At 47.7% G+C, this 18,052-nt stretch overlaps 1 protein-coding gene and 1 pseudogene across 6 annotated transcripts in view; both read right to left on the bottom strand.

Moving 5' to 3' along the window:
* RBM6 (RNA binding motif protein 6) overlaps window positions 1-18,052 on the bottom strand; it is an 88,708-nt gene that overhangs the window by 11,337 nt on the left and 59,319 nt on the right. For 5 of the 6 annotated variants that reach the window (XM_037128679.2, XM_037128678.2, XM_037128680.2 and 2 more), the window contains 4 exons: window positions 6,422-6,496; window positions 3,585-3,645; window positions 1,447-1,719; window positions 846-1,006 (listed from right to left, as the gene is read on the bottom strand). In XM_037128679.2, coding sequence (XP_036984574.2) covers window positions 846-1,006; window positions 1,447-1,719; window positions 3,585-3,645; window positions 6,422-6,496 — 570 coding nt within the window. Of the gene's footprint in view, window positions 1-845; window positions 1,007-1,446; window positions 1,720-3,584; window positions 3,646-6,421; window positions 6,497-10,315; window positions 10,771-18,052 lie in introns of those variants that run through there. The other variant, XM_037128682.2, reaches the window with a different exon arrangement.
* LOC119036758 (uncharacterized) lies at window positions 9,165-9,266 on the bottom strand (annotated as a pseudogene).

Here is an 18,052-nt window from a genome sequence, read left to right as displayed (position 1 = left end):
CAAAAGGCCGTGTCCTCTGAGAGAGACCCGAACAACAATTTCACCTCTCGGAAGAAAAAATTACTACACAATACGTTCTGGTCACAGCTCCGAGAGGAAGGGCACACTGGCCAGAAACGTTTCCTAATGAAGGGTCGGCCAGAGTGGGCGCAGATGTCATCAGTTTCCCTTTTAATCGGAAAAGATTTTATTTATTGTGATAAGCACCCCTTTTCTGTTCCTGAAGAGAAAACAGCATAATCAGCTTTTTGTTTCTGGTCAGTTTCTGAAACGAATTTGAGAAATTCAAGTCCTTTTCTTTCAGGCTGCAACTGTCCCCACATCAGATTCAGTTTACAAAGTCCCCTGTGGTTTCTGAGCACGAAATCTAAGTACCAATGATTTCTGTTACTATCTTCACATTACCTCCATAGACAAGGGCCCCACAGCTAAAAACTCAAGCCACATGAATCTATAAAAGCAACACTCCAAGGAAAAAGAGGAAGTGTCCTATTACCGTCAAACAGAAAACCATCCGTAGTTGGCAAAACAAGTTTGAGAATCAGAAAATTCACTGAACTTTTGATAGGGTCAGCACTCAGATTCTTCACGAGTGACTAAGCTCTATGTTCAGCTGGAAACTATAAAGGCCACAGACAGGGGTGGATCTGGAAAGCCACTCAGAATTCTAAGTTTAAGGGCAGTCGCTTCACCTGAACGAACACTAAACCCGGAGGAGAGAACAGGAGGGGTCGTGATACCAGGTGGCACGTGAGAACCCCATGAATAAGGAAGTGTCCAGCAGACCTCCTCGAGGTTCCCATAGCCAGCTGTCCCCAGCCCACTGCAAGGCGGGGGAAACTCACTGCGTGGGAGTCGAGGTCAATGAAGCCATAGGTGTGGCCCATGGGGCCGGTCCTGTTCTTGATGATCCGGACGTTGGCAGTGGTCAGGTGGACGTAGGGCTCCAGCACTTCCACGATCACCTCGGGCGGCGTGGACCGGTAGATGCGTTTGAGCATGATCGCTGAACAAACCATGCACGGATGGTAGAGAAGCAAGGGAAGAGAAAGGTTTGTTTCTGAAGTCCTCAGAGCCTGACTATCCTTTTTTCTTTTCTTTTTTTACATTAATTTAATTAATTCTTTATTTTTACTGTAGATGACTGCAGTTGCTACTTGGTCTAGCGAGGCTGCTTCTGTAATGAAATGTTAGTCAAATACCTACTTCATACTTTTGTTCACCAAGACTCAGAAATCTAAAATTAAGCCTTGCTGCCTTTGCTATTTGCTATTCTAAATAGAACTTGCTATTTGGAGGGGGTGGAGTCCTCCAACCAGTGCAGCGAGGCCTGCAGATTAAAGCGGTGTGAGGGCGTGGGGTGCGCCAGACCCAGGCCACCCTGCGGGCCGCCTCGCTCCAACCGCAGCGGTCACAGTCTGATGCGTGCCCTGATGAGCCACTTACTTTTGCTCTCCCCATCCTGGCGTGTCTCCCCAGACCATGGCTCCTTCTCTCGGTCTCTTCGGAAGCTGAGTCCTTCCCTTCGAGGAGGCAGGTACCTTTCTGCTTCTCTCTTTTGATGTCCCAAGCGCGGTTCTTGTCCTTCTTCCCGCTTCTTGGGTTCAGGTTCCTTATCAGTGGACTTTGGGGGTTGGTTGGGTGGTTTTTCTGAAGGTGCGGGTATGGATGTTTTCTGAGGCTGGGGGTAACTTACTAAATCTTGCTTGGACTCTGCCACTAGAGAAACAGAAAAAAAAAATCACCAGAAGTTTTCATTTTTTAATGTAAAAATTTTTAAATTAATTAATTAATTAATTTTATTATTAGATATGGGGAAGGGAAGGAGAAAGAGAGGGAGAGAAACATTAATGTGTGGCTGCTTCCCGTGCACCCCCTCATAGGGGACCTGGCCCACAACCCAGGCATGTGCCGCAACTGGAAACCAAACCGGCAACCCTTTGGCTCGCAAGCCTGTGCTCAATCCACTGAGCTACACCAGCCGGGGCCTGCTAGCAGGTTTTAGCCAAGAAACTACCACTGCAACCTTCCTTATCTGACACCAAATACTGACACTGGAATGCTTTTAACAGACTCAGAAATACATACAAAAAAGGTCCCAACAGGCTATAAGCAAAACTAATGAGACTGCACAAGATTCGCAAAAGAAACTATCCAGCCCTGGCTGGCGTCGTTCAGTGGATTGAGCGAGAGCTTGCAAACCAAAGGATCATGACTCAATTCCCAGTCAGGGCACATGCCTGGGTCACAGACCAGTTCCCAGCAGGGGATGCATGAGAGGCAACCATACATTGATATTTCTCTCCCTCTCTCATTCCCTTCCCCTCTAAAGATTAAAAAAAAAAAAAAAAAGGAAACTATCCAAGTATTTTAAAAATCTAATTTTGTGAGTAGTCTATCACTTCCTAAACACTTAAACAGAAGAAATCCTTCATGGACACAGACAGCACTGTGGTGACTGAGAGGAAAGGGAGGGGACGGAGGTGGGGGGATAAATGATCAGGGAAAACATACAATATAAAAAATAAAAATTTAAAATATAAGAAATCCTTCATGAGAAGCTGGACCTGACGATTATAACCACTCATAAGAACAGATCTGGAGACAAAAATCAGCAAAAACATGACCCTTGGTAGAAGTCTGGTGAAAGACACCTCCCAAACGTGTCCAGGTGTCCTGCTTCTTCCAGGGTTATGACGCGAGGGCAGCTGTCTCGAACTCTGTAGGACCACAGGCCCCTCTGCTAAGAACAGACCCGCTTGCATACAGCTCGTTTATACACAAATACTTACGATGGGCAAATGTCCTTCAAAATATAAATGATTCATCGCAAATCTCTTTCTGTAGGAGAATAATCTATCCAGTTAATTAGGGACATATTTTTGCAATCAATTCATTCTCAGAGGGTTCACAGGAAGCCATGTGGCTCAAAAGGAGACACTGTATGGGAGGAGCGACGCAGAGGTCAGAAACAGGGACCAGCACCTTAGCGAGCACCTGCCTTCCATCTGCAGGTTAAAGCCGTCTCAGCCATCCTGATGGCATGGCCCAGGGGTTTAATACACCATCTATTCCTTTGTAAGAAGAGACTGAGAAAGCAGTCTTTCTTGGGAGGAAAAATATAATTCTGCCTAATCTGAAGTCATACAACAAGCTAAAAAGCTCAGTAATTTACTCGCCTTCCCACGTGTTGGTTTGGTCTCTAGAGCGTGCCCTTCCCACAGAGGCTCACAATACTTGCCTCACAGCCTCTGCAGAGAAAAGAATCTACGCTATAAGCCAAAGCCCCGCTAAGAAGCTCTTCCCAGGCGTCCTCCGTTCCAACTGTGGAGCAGTTAGGCTGCTCGGAAGGCTACCTGGGTCCTGCACAGAGCTGTCTTTTATGGTCGTGCGTAGTCCCATCCCTCCCCCGGTGGGACTCTGTGACCCCAGGTCCTTCACTCACAGTCCACATGAGGTTTGATATCACAGTGCACCTTGGAGACCTTTACAGATCAACTTTTAGTCATCGAAGGCTGAGGAAAGCAAGGAATTTGTTTTGCTCAGCACACAAAATAAAAACTGTCACCTCCACCACCACTTACCTTCCCTTGGGCACTTGCAGAACGAGCACGAAGACCGGTGTCCCCCACTACTGGCCTTACACTGCAAGAGGAGGAGGAAGAATTCAGTTGGACAGAAAATATTTTTAGAAACCTTATGTATACCCTACACAGTAACACCTGCCAAAAGTGAAAGAAATGGGCCAGATCCCAGCTCGCCCTAAAGCCTCAGACAGAGCTGGCAGACGGAACTGGAAAGCTGCCGTTTGAGAGCTGCCTTCTGACAGGGAGTCTAGACTTTGGGGCAGCCCCCAATGTCCCTGCCCTGGACAATGATTTCCATAGGAAATAAGCTTAATGAAGAAAACTAGACTGTTAAGATGTATTGGTCGTGCCTCTGGCAGCTTATTCTGAGGATGTTCAAGGAAAAGAAATGTTCACTAGCCGGAAACAAGGGAAGAAACACATTGCAATGTGAATGTAATTCTTCTTGTCTGAGCCTCTGAGCAAGCACGATGCCCAAACTCAAAGCCCCTGAGGTTTTCCTGCTGAGCTTCCAAGTGCCATGAGGGCAGGGAGTTGACGGGCAGGAAACCAAACAGCAGGACCCACAAAGAGGGTGCTATTTGAGTAGGGCTTTGCAGGGTGAGTAAGGGTCCACCAGACGGAGGAGAGGAGAGAACATTAATAGTGGCAGTTCATGATTAAACAGCACGTGCCATGTTCCTGGCCTACGTGTCATCACTTATTGATGCAGATAGGTATCACCCCTCCACCCTGTAGATGATGAAAATGAGGCCTGCAGAGGTTAAGTAAGTTAAGTGAGCTCATTGCAGTCGATCATTCCACTGCTCCCTTCTCGGTAACCGGCTCACACACACAACCCTGCCCATTACCAAGTGACTGTGCCGCCTCCCTACGTGTGAGTGCACTTCCCTTCTCCACTCTCCACCTTGGCCATGTGTCTTGCTTCATTTGGCCAATGGAGTGTGAGTGAATGCGACCTACAAAGGCCTGGAAGAGGCTTCAAGAGCCACTGCTTTTGGGAATAAGCCTCCTGTACTTCCCCTCACACAGAACACCAGTCCCACACCAGGATGCTCCTTCCCCCTGGGCCCCAGAACAAAGGCCACGGAGCGGAACTGTTAGCAATGACTCACAGCCCCCGACAGGTACTGTGAGTGGAGGATATGTCTGCATTTAAGTCACTAGGGTTTGGGGGATATCTGTTATTACGGCAGAGCTGTCAGTGGCGGAGCCAGGATCCAAACCTCAATTTAAGGTACAATTTAAATACCACAGAATTCTCTGGTTTGAGTATCCAATTCAGTGATTTCTAGTACATGTACAGTGCAGCCATCGCCACAAGCTAACTTTAGTTGAGAGTTTTATCATCCCAAAACAGGCCACGCAGAGTCAGTTCCCCCTCTCACCGCGCTCCCATGAAACTGTGACGTACGACCTTCTGTGTCTGGCACAGTTTTCTCTGGGTTCCTCTGTGTTGCAGTGTATACCAACCAGCACTTCATTTCTTTCTCTCTCCCAACAGCACCCCACTGCGTCTCAATACCACCTTTCGTTGGCCACCCACCCGCCCACCAGCCACGCACATGGGCCGCCTCCACGCGCTGGCTGTTGTGAATGCTGGCGCTGTGAGAGCGTTTGGAAAGCCAGCGAGTTCCACGTCAGGCCCGAGGTCACGTGCACAGGTTTGGCACTTCAACACTTGGCCCCCCAAAACACAAAAATGAAAGAGTAGCCAGAGACAGCTAAGCAGGTGGCCTGTCATTTTAAGGGGACAATGTAACCAAGCCATTCTGTCCTTTCAAGCAACAGCCTTGGCAACAGCAGTGTAATTCTGACATCATGTATCACCCTGTCATTCTCTCTTCCTTCCCCTCTAAATATAAATGAATAAAACCTTAAAAAAAAGTTAAATGTTTTCCTACATTGACACCTTAAGGTAATATATCCATGAAATATGAGTACTTCGGTTAATGACAACCAAGCTATCTAAACTGTACCTTACTGAGATTAATAAAGGTCAAGCTAAAGTTTTTACTGACTTAAGTTCTAAACATGGTTCAGAAACTTTATTAAATTTTGCATAATTATTTTTGAAACTAAGTAGCAGCAATGAAAAATAACGAATTATATTTTCATGCTCAACTGCAATCAAAATGGACTTCTAATAAGAGTACAGCCCAGCCCTGGCTGGTGCGGCTCAGTGGACGGACCAAAGGATGGCCCATCCCATTCCCATTCTGGGGCACAACCCTGGGTTGCAGGTCAGATTCCCCAGTAGGGGGCGCACCTGCAAGATGCACACCTGTGAGATGTTTCTCTCGCTCTTTCTCCCTCCTTTCCACTCTCTCTAAATAAATAGATAAATAAATAAATAAAATCTAAAAAAAAAAAAAGAGAGAGAGAGTACAGCCTAAATCTTTTAATACACTATTCCACAGGAATATGAGTTGAACAGGTAAAATGCCATGGGACCTGAAGTTCTATATCTAGAAACTCCTGAATATCCCAAAACATACACCTCACACAGCACCAGCCTCTCCAAACGCACCTTTGCAAACACTAACTCCCCTGGGTCACCCCCAGAAGGGCAGCTGGGGAGAGGCTAAAAGTCAAGTGACTAGTAGCTCCCAAAAGTGTTTCTAACTGCAGGCCCAGAGCCCACTATGGCTACAGGTGGCAGCTGGCGAACAGGAACTCCAGGTGACCTTGCCCTGACCTCTAGTTCATCTGAAAGGACCAAGGAAGAAGAGCCTTGCCCCGGCAAAGCCCTCTGCCAGGCAGCATTCCTGGAGACATGAAGTAGCTTCAATGCCAGATCCTTACTTTGGAGAAAAAGAACTCCTGGCACTCACCCGTTTGCAGTACCAAAAATCTGGGCTCGGTACATACTCGAGGGTGACCTCTTTGTCACGGATCATCAGAGCTCCCTGTGGAGACAAAGACAGAAGTCATCAACATCAACCCTCAGAGGAATGGAGAGACGGGAAGGCCCAGACAGCCTTTCCAGTCCCCAAGCTGAAACATTTACAAAGGGTGAGCTTATTCATCGACAGAAGTCAGTGGCTGTTTTAAGCCACGAACTTGGGGTGGTGTGGCAGAGCAAGCATAAGCTTAGGGAAAGGGAGTGGGAGAAGGTGGCATCAGTCTTCAGCCTTGACTCCTGCGGGCAGGGCGCTGTCCTTGGGCAGGGGAGGCCCAGTCCACTCCTCCAGAGCTCAGGCAGTGTGCTCTCAGGACGAGCCCCCTGCGAGTCCCCTGCCCGGCTCAGGAGCCAGCACACCCCCAGAAGCAAACCCTTCCTTCTGCGGCACAGGAGCCCAGCGGGCCTCGTAATGGTCTTCTCTTGCAGGGCTAACTCGGACTCCTGGGAGAGGGGTGAGGGCCGGTAACTCTGGTGCCTGGGGACTTGCTTTGGAACACTGGCTGTGTGGCACAAGCACCAGGAGATGGAGGTACAACACGAAAGACACAAAGAAAGGAGGACGGTGAAAGCTTCCCAGCAGGTCACATCCTTACATCAGGAAACCAAATGGCTGGCAGCAGCGGCTGCAGCATCACCCTGGCTTGGAGCCTACAGAGCGAGCCGCCACAAGATCTGAGAACCAACCACCGGGAAATGAGTAGTCTGGGGAAGTCTGGCACGGGAACAGGGGAGAGGGGCTCGGCCAGCTGGTACCTACAGACTCCTTTGCATTTTGGACAAGTCACGAAATCTACTTCACATCAAGAAAAGGTAAGTTTTGTTCAATAAACACTAATCCGCAGATACGTGTTAAAGCTGAGGAAAAAAGACCTTTGCCAACTGACAGGGCCGCCCCACACGTGTGAGCGCACTAACCGAAGATGGGACTGGCACTAGCCCCTGCGCTGCTCAGTGACCGCCCGCCAGGGCCCTCTGTGTCTCCTCAGACAGGGCTCCAAGTTCTACAAGGCTTTCCTTTGCAATTGGACCTCAGTGTCTTGCTTGAATCCATACATCTGTCAAATAATGCTTTACCGCTCTGCTTTTCACACCAAAAGAGGCAAGAAAAATATACAGGATAAAATTATTGTCTTGTCAAAACCAAAGGAAAACCGTCTGCCTACCTGGGTCCTAGAATCTGGTCTCTGAAAAATTGTTGACTCCAGCTGAGTCTCAAGCTGGAGGACAATAATAATAAATATTTGCTAATATTTATTATGTGCTTACTCAGAGCCAGAAACTGTTAAGTACACAAATACTGTTGTATTTAATCCCCTAAATGATTCCAGGAAGTAACATTATCTCCACTTTACAGATGAGGAAACATGCCAGAGAGGCAAGATCACCCAGCTGGTGAAAGGCAGGGCCGGGTCCCCATCTGGGCCGTAGAGAAGGGACCCCCTGCCCCATTCACCAACTCCTGCTTGGTACTGGTGGGGGGCCGACCAAGAAAGAGAACAGCTCTGCAGGCCGGGTCAGAGGGGATGGCACTCTGCCAAGTTTCACCCTCAAAACAGTATCTTTCCACTCAGAGGTTGTATATCAAGTGATTTAAAAACACGGACTCTGGCCCTGGCTGGGTGGGTCGGTGGGCTGGAGCGCTGTCCCACACACCTGAAAGGCTGCTGGTCCCAGCCAGGGCACATACTGGGCTGCAGGTCCAACCCCAGCTCGGACGCATATATAGGAGGCAACTGACTGATATTTCTCTCCTTCTCTTTGTCTCTCTCTAAAAAATCAATGAACATATCCTAAAGGAAGGATTTAAAAAATGAACTCTGGGTCTCTTTCCATAAATCTAAATCTTGACTCCTCTCCACGACCTTCAGCAAGGTCCTTAACCTCTTTGTACTTCAGTTTCCTGTCTGGAAAGTAGGGATGACAGTACCTACTTCTTAAGGTGCTTATGACGATTAAGTAAATTACGGGGATGCAGTGAAGGCTCAGTGAACGCACTCCGACTGCTGTGCTAGACAAGGCCCAGGCAGGGTCCGACAGCCCCTCGCTCCGTCTCGCCTGCTTGTCAGTGGCACCGTTTCACCTCGCATCCTAGGGAAAGACTACACTCTCACGGGGGACGGTCACTGCCTGTCAGAACCTGCGTCTTTAGGGTAGCACTTGGTGTCAGGTGTCCACTGCTGGGCCAGATCTTAGCATCCAGGCCACGTCTTCCTGGCCTTTTATTATCGGTACCAAGTGTAGTACCTGGTACAGAAAAGGGACTTAATAAGTGCTTGTGAACGAAAGGCTGAATGGATCCGACCATCCCTGGAAGACTGACACGCACAGTGCACAGTGCACAGTGGCACTGGAGGGAGTGCTGCCGTCACAGCGCATTGTCCCCCAGCCCCCAGAGTGCATGGGCTGCCATTCCAACAGTGAGCGCTGTGTCGGAACACGGCACTGCTGTGCTGCAGCCCATTGCAAATTCTGATTTCGCCACTTGGAGGCATCAGCAGATTCAGAAGTTTGTAAGGCAAGGAGCACTCTATCCTTCTCGGGTCATGAATATGCAGTCCAGGCGCTGGGTGCCCTTCTGTGGAAGGCAGGGAAACCCCTCCACCAGAAGTGCTCACCGGCATACCGACTTTGACCAAGGCAATGATTTCCTTCTTTCTTTTTCTTTTTTAATCCCATGTCCCCCCATTCACAATACAGACCAGGCAAAGGCCAGGGCTGAAGTGTATACGGGGTGAGTTTACCCTGCCTCCTCTCAGAACTACACGAGAACGGCCGGCCGGGTTCACCTGTGCTTTCCTCCCCAGCGGCTCCGGCACACATGCAGCCCAGCGCAGCAGGCGCGGCTCTGACGCACACTAACCCCTCCCAGGCCCTGCGATGCCCCTTCTTCGGACTTCATGGGGCACAGAGCTGCCAGTGTCTCCTAGGGGAGCAACCTGTGGGGAGTCGGGTTAATAAATGGGGAGGATGACTTCATCACGTTTTGGTTGTCCACTTGTCATATATCTGCCATCTTCACACATTAGACTTTTTACTCATCCTTTGACTTATTGAGCCATTCATTAAGCTACTAAAGCCAAGGTACCAATAAAGACCGTGAGTCTGATGGACCAGGTGTAGCTCCTAAAGAGGCACCATGTATTTCAAAGTAAATCCAAAGATACCTACCTCCTTTCTCACTAGTGTAAGATTAGGTTTAAATTAGAGTAAAACCTGCTAAAACCCTCCCAAGCTCAAAGCCCTCACCTGACAAGTCACATGCAGGTGTTCCTAAGCACATCTCAAGGTCCCAAGGTGAAGCTGCAAAATCTAGAGATAATGTCCTCCTGAGAGCAAAGCAAGGCCTTCCTCTCCACCTCGGGGACCCCCGAGAGGAGCACACCCCGGTGAGAGGGCTGCTGAGTTCAGCCAACCCCGCATTTCCATTTCCCTTTTCAGCTGCTGCTCTTGGGTATTCCATAAACCCATTTTGTGACCGTCAACCTTGAGAAGCGTTTGAGTCAGCAAACTGAGACTGTACCCTATGCTCAAACTGGCTCACAACCAAGCCCACGGATTCTTAAGGTACTGGGGGGTGAGGACAAGAGAAAATGGACACAACACTTCTGGCCTGGAGCTTTGCATCTGTTAAATATTTCCAACACGAGCACAGTCACAGTTAAATTCTGTACTGAGAATATAGCTGCTGCGTGACATAACAGATCATCTTGTTAAAGCGTGGGGGTGGAGGGCAGAGGGGAAGGGGAGGAGAGAGAGAGCACGCGTGTGCGCACGCACGCACCAAGACAGGGGAAAGTATGTGAGCCTTGTGAATACAACTCACACTGAAAAATCAGCAATCCCTCCTCGTAGGTTTGTGCTTCTTCCAAACACAGGATGGGAGAATCAGGTTACTGGTGGCTGAGAACTGGTACTGTTTATCAAAGATAGTAATCTTTATTCACAAAGCAATTACAGTTTACAAAGGCATTTTTCACAAATGTCTTCTCACTCAATGCTCACAAGGAGGACGTACATAAAACCCACTTCCGCACGGGACAATTTCGCTGCGACACCCGGCACAACCTGCCGAAGACCGCAGAGCTTGTCAGCGGCACACAGAGGGCTGCCAGTCAAGTTTGCTTTTCACCACGTTGCTTTTTTGTTTTGCTTTATTTTTAAACTTCCAGGGAGCCAGCCAACTTGTGATACTTGCCTCACCAAAGAGGTGGCTTCTGATAAATGCACAATGTAAACTCTAAAGAAGTTCACAAGCACTGGACCCATAGGGAGTTTTTAGAGACTACCATAAAAGAAACCTAGCTTTTTGCCCTGACCGGTGTGGCTCAGTTGGTTGGGCACTGACCCACAAAGCAAAAGGTCACAGGTCAAGGTGCATGCCTAGGTTGCAGGTTGGGTCCAATCAGGGTACATATGGGAGGCAATCAATCGATGTTTCTTTTTCTCATCGATATTTCTCTCCCTTTCTTTCTCCCTTCCTTCACCTCTCTCTAAAAGTAAATAAATAAAATCTTAAAAAAAAAAAAAAGACTTTGCTTCTTGATAGCTTTGTCAGCCCCTAAACTGGCCTGCTCAAGGCGGTCTTTATGTTCTTAAAGCACCTACAATTATTTCAGGTGCTGTGCCGCACGCAGCTAATAACTAGCTGCTACCGAGAGTTTCAACAATTGTGACAGTAAAAAATAAACAGGAACAAATCAGCAGGCTTAAAACAGATGTGTCATTCCTCTTAGGATAAAAGAGTAGTTTTAATAGAAAACTTTTGCGATGCAACCAGGCTCATTATTTCCGGGGCGAGGATATGCCACATTTCAAACATTTCGTAAAACTCAGTATTCCCAAAGGCGAAATCCAAAATGAGAAAGAGGAAAGGAGGAGAAAGAGGGAGGGGGGACGAAGAGGCCAGAAACCCTGCAGGAAGCACACGGGGCGCTCCCGGACAACTCTGTAGCCCTGTCCACGGACACCTGCACCCTCCACTCAGCCTGGACCTCCACCCAACAGGATCCGAGCTGTCCTCTAAGCAGCTAGGACATGAGGCCCTAATGGGATCTCTGCTGGAAACAGAACCCTACTTCAGGGTCCAACCTAAGGTGGACGGGCAAGATACTGCCTTCTTGGACTGCTACTTACCTTGAGATATCTTTTCTTGTCCAGATGGAAAATAGAGCAAAAACATTTTCTAAAATCCTCCTTAGCATTTTTCACTGACCAGTTTATCTATACTCTAAGAGGGTACAACTGGCATCTTGCTAAAACCTTATTTGTGCTCTCTTGAAGCAATATGACTGGTCTGGCTCTGGCTGGTGTGGCTCAGTGGATTGAGGGCTGGCCTGCAAACCAAAGGGTCACTGGTTTGATTCCCCCCAGTCAGGGCACATGCCTGGGTTGTGAGCCAGGTCCCCAGTTGGGGGTATGCAAGAGGCAGCTGATTCATGTTTCTCTCCCCGTCTTCCCCTCACTCAAAAAAAATAAATAAAATCTTAAAAGAAAAATACAGCTGGCCTGTGTTTCATGGAGCCCCACCCAGCAGGCCCAGAGCTGACCAAAGTGAGAGTCTCAAACTGAACTCTGCTCCAGGAACACAATCCACTCTAGACCAGGCTCTGACATACAGCGACCTGATTATTCTGAAGGCATCCGCTGCTGAGAGTCTATTCCACCCACTCCACCACCACTCCCTTCCAGGCCTCTGTGTATTTAAAGTAAGATTCCAGTTCCTCTAGCAAAGGCCTCTTATCATAATCACAGAATATCAGTGACCTGCAGGGTTGGTTAATTTCATCGGCTGAGGCCCAGACTTTGGGAAAACAGACTGCTCAGGGATGCATGGGATTCTCCCGTTCCAAGAATCACCCGAGTCAAAAACAAAAGAGGGGGGGGGGGAGGCAGAAAACTGTGCTTGAATAACAATAAAAAATGTTTAAAAAAAGAAAAAAACATTCAAAACAAAACAAAGAAGCAAAATACAAGCAAAACATAAATAAACGAGTAAGCAGATAACTGAATAATCCAAAGAGCTGAGTCTTCTCTCTCCTGAGAAGCCGGGGCTCTGCCACAGAGACTGCGGAGACTCCCAGGCAGGAGGGCCCTCAGCCAGTCCCAACGCCACACACAGCTTCCTACGGAGAAATGATTTACGGGCTCCAGGCACTAGCACTTGGAACAACTGAACCGCTGTGAACCACTAAAATGCAAATATTTTTGAAACTTTCAGTTTGTTAACTATGTTTTGAGCGATGTTTAATTCAATGATTACAAGGACCTCAGTCAAGATTTCCCTTGCCAATCAAAAATTCATTTCCCAACAAAGACATGGTCTGATTCTTAGTGGGAGTAGAAGCTGGCACGTGAACATACCTTACGGATAACCCTCAGAATTCCCTGCAGAGTTCAGGTCTCTGTAACCTCCATTTAATTTTATTTTTCCTTCTCGGTTGCTTTCAGTCACACAGTAATGAAATCAAAGTTCTCATAAAGCAGAACACGGAAACAGGACATCGCTCATTCTTCCCCAGGGTTTTCCCAGTTGACCCTGAAACAGCTGTGGGGCGTGCAGGCAGAGGTGTTTAGTCCCAGTGGAAAGACAGGCTCCCTCCGCTGCAAGGAGGACCACTTTCCCCACAGGGTGGGTTGTAGCTCTATGACACTCTCACATTCTCAGATGACTGCTGTTCTAGCTCCCCTGGCTCTTTTCTTCTAGAAAAAGTAGACCCTAAATTCCACACATAGGGATGCTTCATTGTCTAGGTCTCTAAATCAAGCCACTGTAGCGGAGGGCAGTTTCTAAAATCAGTGTGGAAAATGTAAAGCTTCTTATTTTGCTGTGTTTACTGAGAAATGAACGCAAACCACTTCTCTTTTTTTTCCTCTCATGGAGCCGATAGGGGGAGGTGGCAGGAACAGCCAAGAGAGCAGATGACGCCCACAAGTCCTAACACACTGCACAGGCCACACTGCTGAGCCCCCCACAAACGCTGCGGAGTGCTCACCAGGCACCCCCAAGGCACTGCAGCTATTCTTCCGGCCTCGCCATTGAACAGAGATTGTATCCACCGGCTCTTTATCAACAACCTCCCACCCCAGAGCTGTAGCTCTCTTAAAGGCTGTCTCTATTAGCCTCTCTAGCTTCGATGGCCTTGCTCAGACATTTCAGAGGATCCCGCTGACACCCTTTCTACAGAAACAGTACCCTGAGAAGATGAGTAAAACACAGAGCCACCAGACTTCGGAACACACTGGTCAACCACCATTTTGGGAAGGAACCTGCCCCCCTCCAGCTCTTTTCTTCTTAAGCAAAAAGCTATAGACTCAATGCCACTCTGCCAGGAGCTTAGAGTCAGCAAAGGCCCACCGGACAGGAGGTTGGGTCCCCAATCTTTTTAGGTCTACTGATTCTCACATGGAAATAACACAGAATTATCAACCTTCAACCTCTATTAAAAATACGCAGTGGTGCCCTGACCAGAATGGCTCAGTGGGTTGGGTGTCATCCTGCAAAGCAAAAGGTCGCTGGTTCGACTCCTGGTCAGAGCACCTGCCTGGGTTCAGGTTCCACTCCCACTCAGGGCACGGGCTGAAGGAAACCAATTGATTTTCTCTCACACGCTGATGTTTCTCACCCTGTCTTTCTCCTTCCCTTCCATTTTCTCTAAATAAATAAATAAATAAAATCTTAAAATCTCTGGTAATCCAAGAGTTGAGGCAAAGACAAAGACAACAGGCCTCCTACCCCAACTGCCATTGCTGCCAAGTGCCACGAAGGCATAGCCCACAGCACCCAGAAACCCCCGACCAGGACTACACGCCCCGGCAACCTAACACAGATGCACCCTTTGGGTGCCTTTAAACTCCCTCGGACCACCTAGTGTATTAAAAGGCCTCCCTTGTATTTGTTTGAAGGTTATCAAGGCAGCCAAAATAAGTGATTATACAATTAGAAACTTCTACTTACAAGAAAAACGGGGAAAATACACTGAAAGGGGAGGGCCTTGAGCAGTGCTGGGAAGCGCCTTGAGCTTCCCAGGTTCTCTAAGATGAGTCCAACTCTATGCTCTGTCCTGCCGAAAGACTCTGCATCGGGCAGTGCAAGCCAATCGGAGGTTCTGGAAGATGGCCGACATTATAACACACAACTGGCTTCTCTCCAAGCGATTTCAATTCAATGTACTGAGATTATTTCTTCTTGTGGGAAGAGTTCTAGAGTTTTACATTTTTAATGCCTTTACCTGTTTCCCTACCACCTTCTCGTCCTTCAAAATCACTAGCCAGAGCAGGGTACGTGTTTTTTTTTGTTTGTTTTATTAAAGCTTTATTTATTTGTCTTAGAGAAAGGGGAAGGGAGGAAGGAAGAGAGGGAGAGAAACACCGATGTGCAGGGGAAACACTGATCAACTGCCTCCCGCTCATCCCCAACCAGGGGCCTGGCCCGCAACCCAAACGTGCACCCTGACCGGGAATCGCACTGGTGCCACTTTGGTTTGCAGGCTGGCACTCAGTCCCCTGAGCCACACCAGCCAGAGCAAGGTACGTAGTCTTCATTCAACAACCCGTCCGCTCTCCCAGCTGATGAGGCATGGGGGTTTCGCAGTGCTCTCACAGAGATTATGTTTTAGAGCATGAGGACAATAGACACGTGCACTTTTAAACAAGTGAGAAGCACACGGCTCTATCTGAAGTCCTTACCAGGAAACATACAGAATGGGAAGAGTTCAAGAGAGACAAGTTCCTGTGTTGTTAACAGCTCACTGACAGTTCAGGTGTCAAGTGCACTGTGAGCTGCATGTACAATGGACAAAGCTGGATGTGACCCAGAGAGGAGAAAATGATCAACCACACTTAAAAGAAGGGAGAGAATGCAGAAATAAGTAAGATCAAAACACAGTCTTCTTCCTAAGAGAAGGCTACAGAAACACTGGTGCTTTCAGACAGGAGGCATCCGACTTCTGCCCCCATAAATCTTGTGTTTACATGTAACGAGATTTAGAACAACTCATGCAGAAAAACTGCATCCCAGCCGGCCCAGGAAACACACGGCTGTTATTGCTCTGTAACTTTTCTAGCTTTCGAATTCAAACTTTTCTAGCTCTTGTACTCAAACTTCGGACACTGACTCCACGGTACACGCCTGAGCTATTACTCTTCATTCCATGTGTCATTTAAACGAGATAAAAACAGAAGTGCACATTTTTATTATTTAGGGTATGTTTTAAAGATTTTATTTATTTATTTTTAGAGACAGGAGAAGGTGGGGAGAAAGAGAGGGAGAGAAACACTGATGTGTGAGAGATACAGGAATTGGCTACCTCTAGCACCCCCCCAACTGGGGACGTGGCCCACAGCCCAGGCATGTGCCCGGACTGGGAATCCAACCAGCAACCTTTCGGTTTACAGGCAGGCCCTTGATCCACTGAGCCACAACAGTTGGGGCTATTTATTATATTTTATTATTGTAAGGACAATTAAGATTTGGAGAAATAAGTTCTATAACCTGAAAGAATTTGGAATCTGGTTCTTAAACTGGAATATGAAGAGACTCCTTCTGAGAAGTCTCTAATGCCTATTTGCTTCCTTTTCCTCGGGAGCAGGCTGAGTTTAAATGCGTGCAATGCTGCCTGGAATAGAGGAGCTTCCCAGCCCTCCCTGTGGTGTGAGTGAGGCTATGATTAAATTCTAATCAACTGGACATAAGCAAAAATAGTGCTTGCCAAGTCCAGGAAATATTCTTAAAAAAAAAAATTTTTAGAAGGGAAAGGGAAGGAGAAAGAGTGGGAGAGAAACATCAATGTGTGGTTGCCTCTTATGTGTCCCCCACTGGGGACCTGGCCTGCAACCCAGGCATGTGCCCTGACTAGGAATCGAACCAGTGACCCTTTGCTTCCCTCACTCAATCCATTGAGCTATACCAGCCAGGGCGTCCAGGAAGTATTCTTAAAGAAAGGGCCATGTCCACTTTCCTCCCTTTTTCTTTCCCATTGGTGGGCAAGTCAGAGTGACGGCTGACACTTAGCAGCCACCTTGGACCATGAGGTGGAAGTCATGTGTTGAGGACTGAAAGGGCCCAGGTCCCTGATGTTCATGGCACCAACCTAAGAAAGTCTGAGTGACTCAGACTTCATTCTTAGAGGGAAATCAACTCATTTAAGCTACTGTTATGACTGATATTCTGTCACTCACAGCTGAATCTAATCCTAACTGATACAGCTGCTTTTGGAAATTATTGGCGATAGGTAGAGGTGGGTATTTTGTGCAAAAGACACAGGCTATGAAATAGAGAAAGCTATGGAATAACTAGCTAAGTGGTAGAACAAAAAGTATAAAAAATGACAACAAAAAACCTCCTGGTTTTCTGCTAAACTCCAGTCTTTTATCTCTAATGGTCACTAAAAGTTCCGGCTGCCACCTTTCGAAAGTTTCCTCATCTCCTTCTCCCCAAACGCCTTCCCTTTCCACATGCTTTATTTCTGTTCAGGGTGTGACCATTCTTCTCACCTCTGAGTGGCCTTGGAATCTGCCTCTCCTTTGCCCCTCTGGCCAACACCCAGCGTCACCAAACCCTGGAGCAGGGGTGTCAAACTCATTTTCACCGGGGGCCATATCAGCCAAGAGGCTGCCTTCAAAGGGCCAAATGTAATTTCAGGACTGTATAAATGCAACCACTAATTAACTAGGGGCGAGGAGCTTGGCGGCTGGGTAGAAACAAGGTGCCAGGCCGGATAAAAGAAGGTGGAGGCCTGCAGGCCTTTGCCACCTGTGCTGTAAGGAGTGAAAAGAAGAAAATTAGCTGTTCGAGCGCTAACTGCAAATGCTGGATATGCTCAAAGCCCAAATAACGAAGACTGACCCATGTGTGGGGCAGCGAGCGCCCTGAGGCATCTCGTCAAATAACTGCACTTCCCTGCCCCACTCCAAGGGAGAATTAAAAATGGCAATGTGAATGCCCAAAGCAACCAAAACGGAACAGGAACCTGGCCACTGGAACTATGAATATTCCACTACGGGCTATCCATTTGGAGAATGCTCCTGAAAAAAACCAAACACTTTAGCATTTTCACTTTTAGATACTGTATTTACCTAAGACAACTGAAAATACTCTACACGAAAATTTGTAATGAATGTGCACAGCAGCGTTATTCACAATAGCCAGACGTGGAAATAACCCCACGTCCATCAGCTAAGTAATGAATAAAGAAGATGTGCTACATCCAGACAATGGACTAGTCAGCCATAAAAACGAATAACGTACTGATTCACAGTATAACACAGATAACTAAGCCTTATCATGCTAAGAAGCTTACAGTGTGTGACCACGTTCATGAGAGACACTCCAGCAGGCGAGTCTGTAGACAGAACGTAGACTAGTGGGTGTTGAGAGGATGTGAACGAGGGCAGAGGGACTTGGGCATGACTACTAAAGGGTACACGGTTTGTCTTTCGGGTGACGGAAACGTTCAGGAATTAGTGGTGATGGTTGTATAACCTTGTGAATACACTAAAAACCACTAAATTATACACTTTGAAAGGGTGAATTTCATGGTATGTGAATCACACCTCCTTTAAA

This window comes from Artibeus jamaicensis, unplaced genomic scaffold (genome assembly GCF_021234435.1).
Source record: "Artibeus jamaicensis isolate MK-2021 breed Jamaican fruit bat unplaced genomic scaffold, CSHL_Jam_final contig_519, whole genome shotgun sequence".
Lineage (NCBI taxonomy): Eukaryota > Metazoa > Chordata > Mammalia > Chiroptera > Phyllostomidae > Artibeus > Artibeus jamaicensis.
This window is presented reverse-complemented; position numbering and strand designations above follow the sequence as displayed.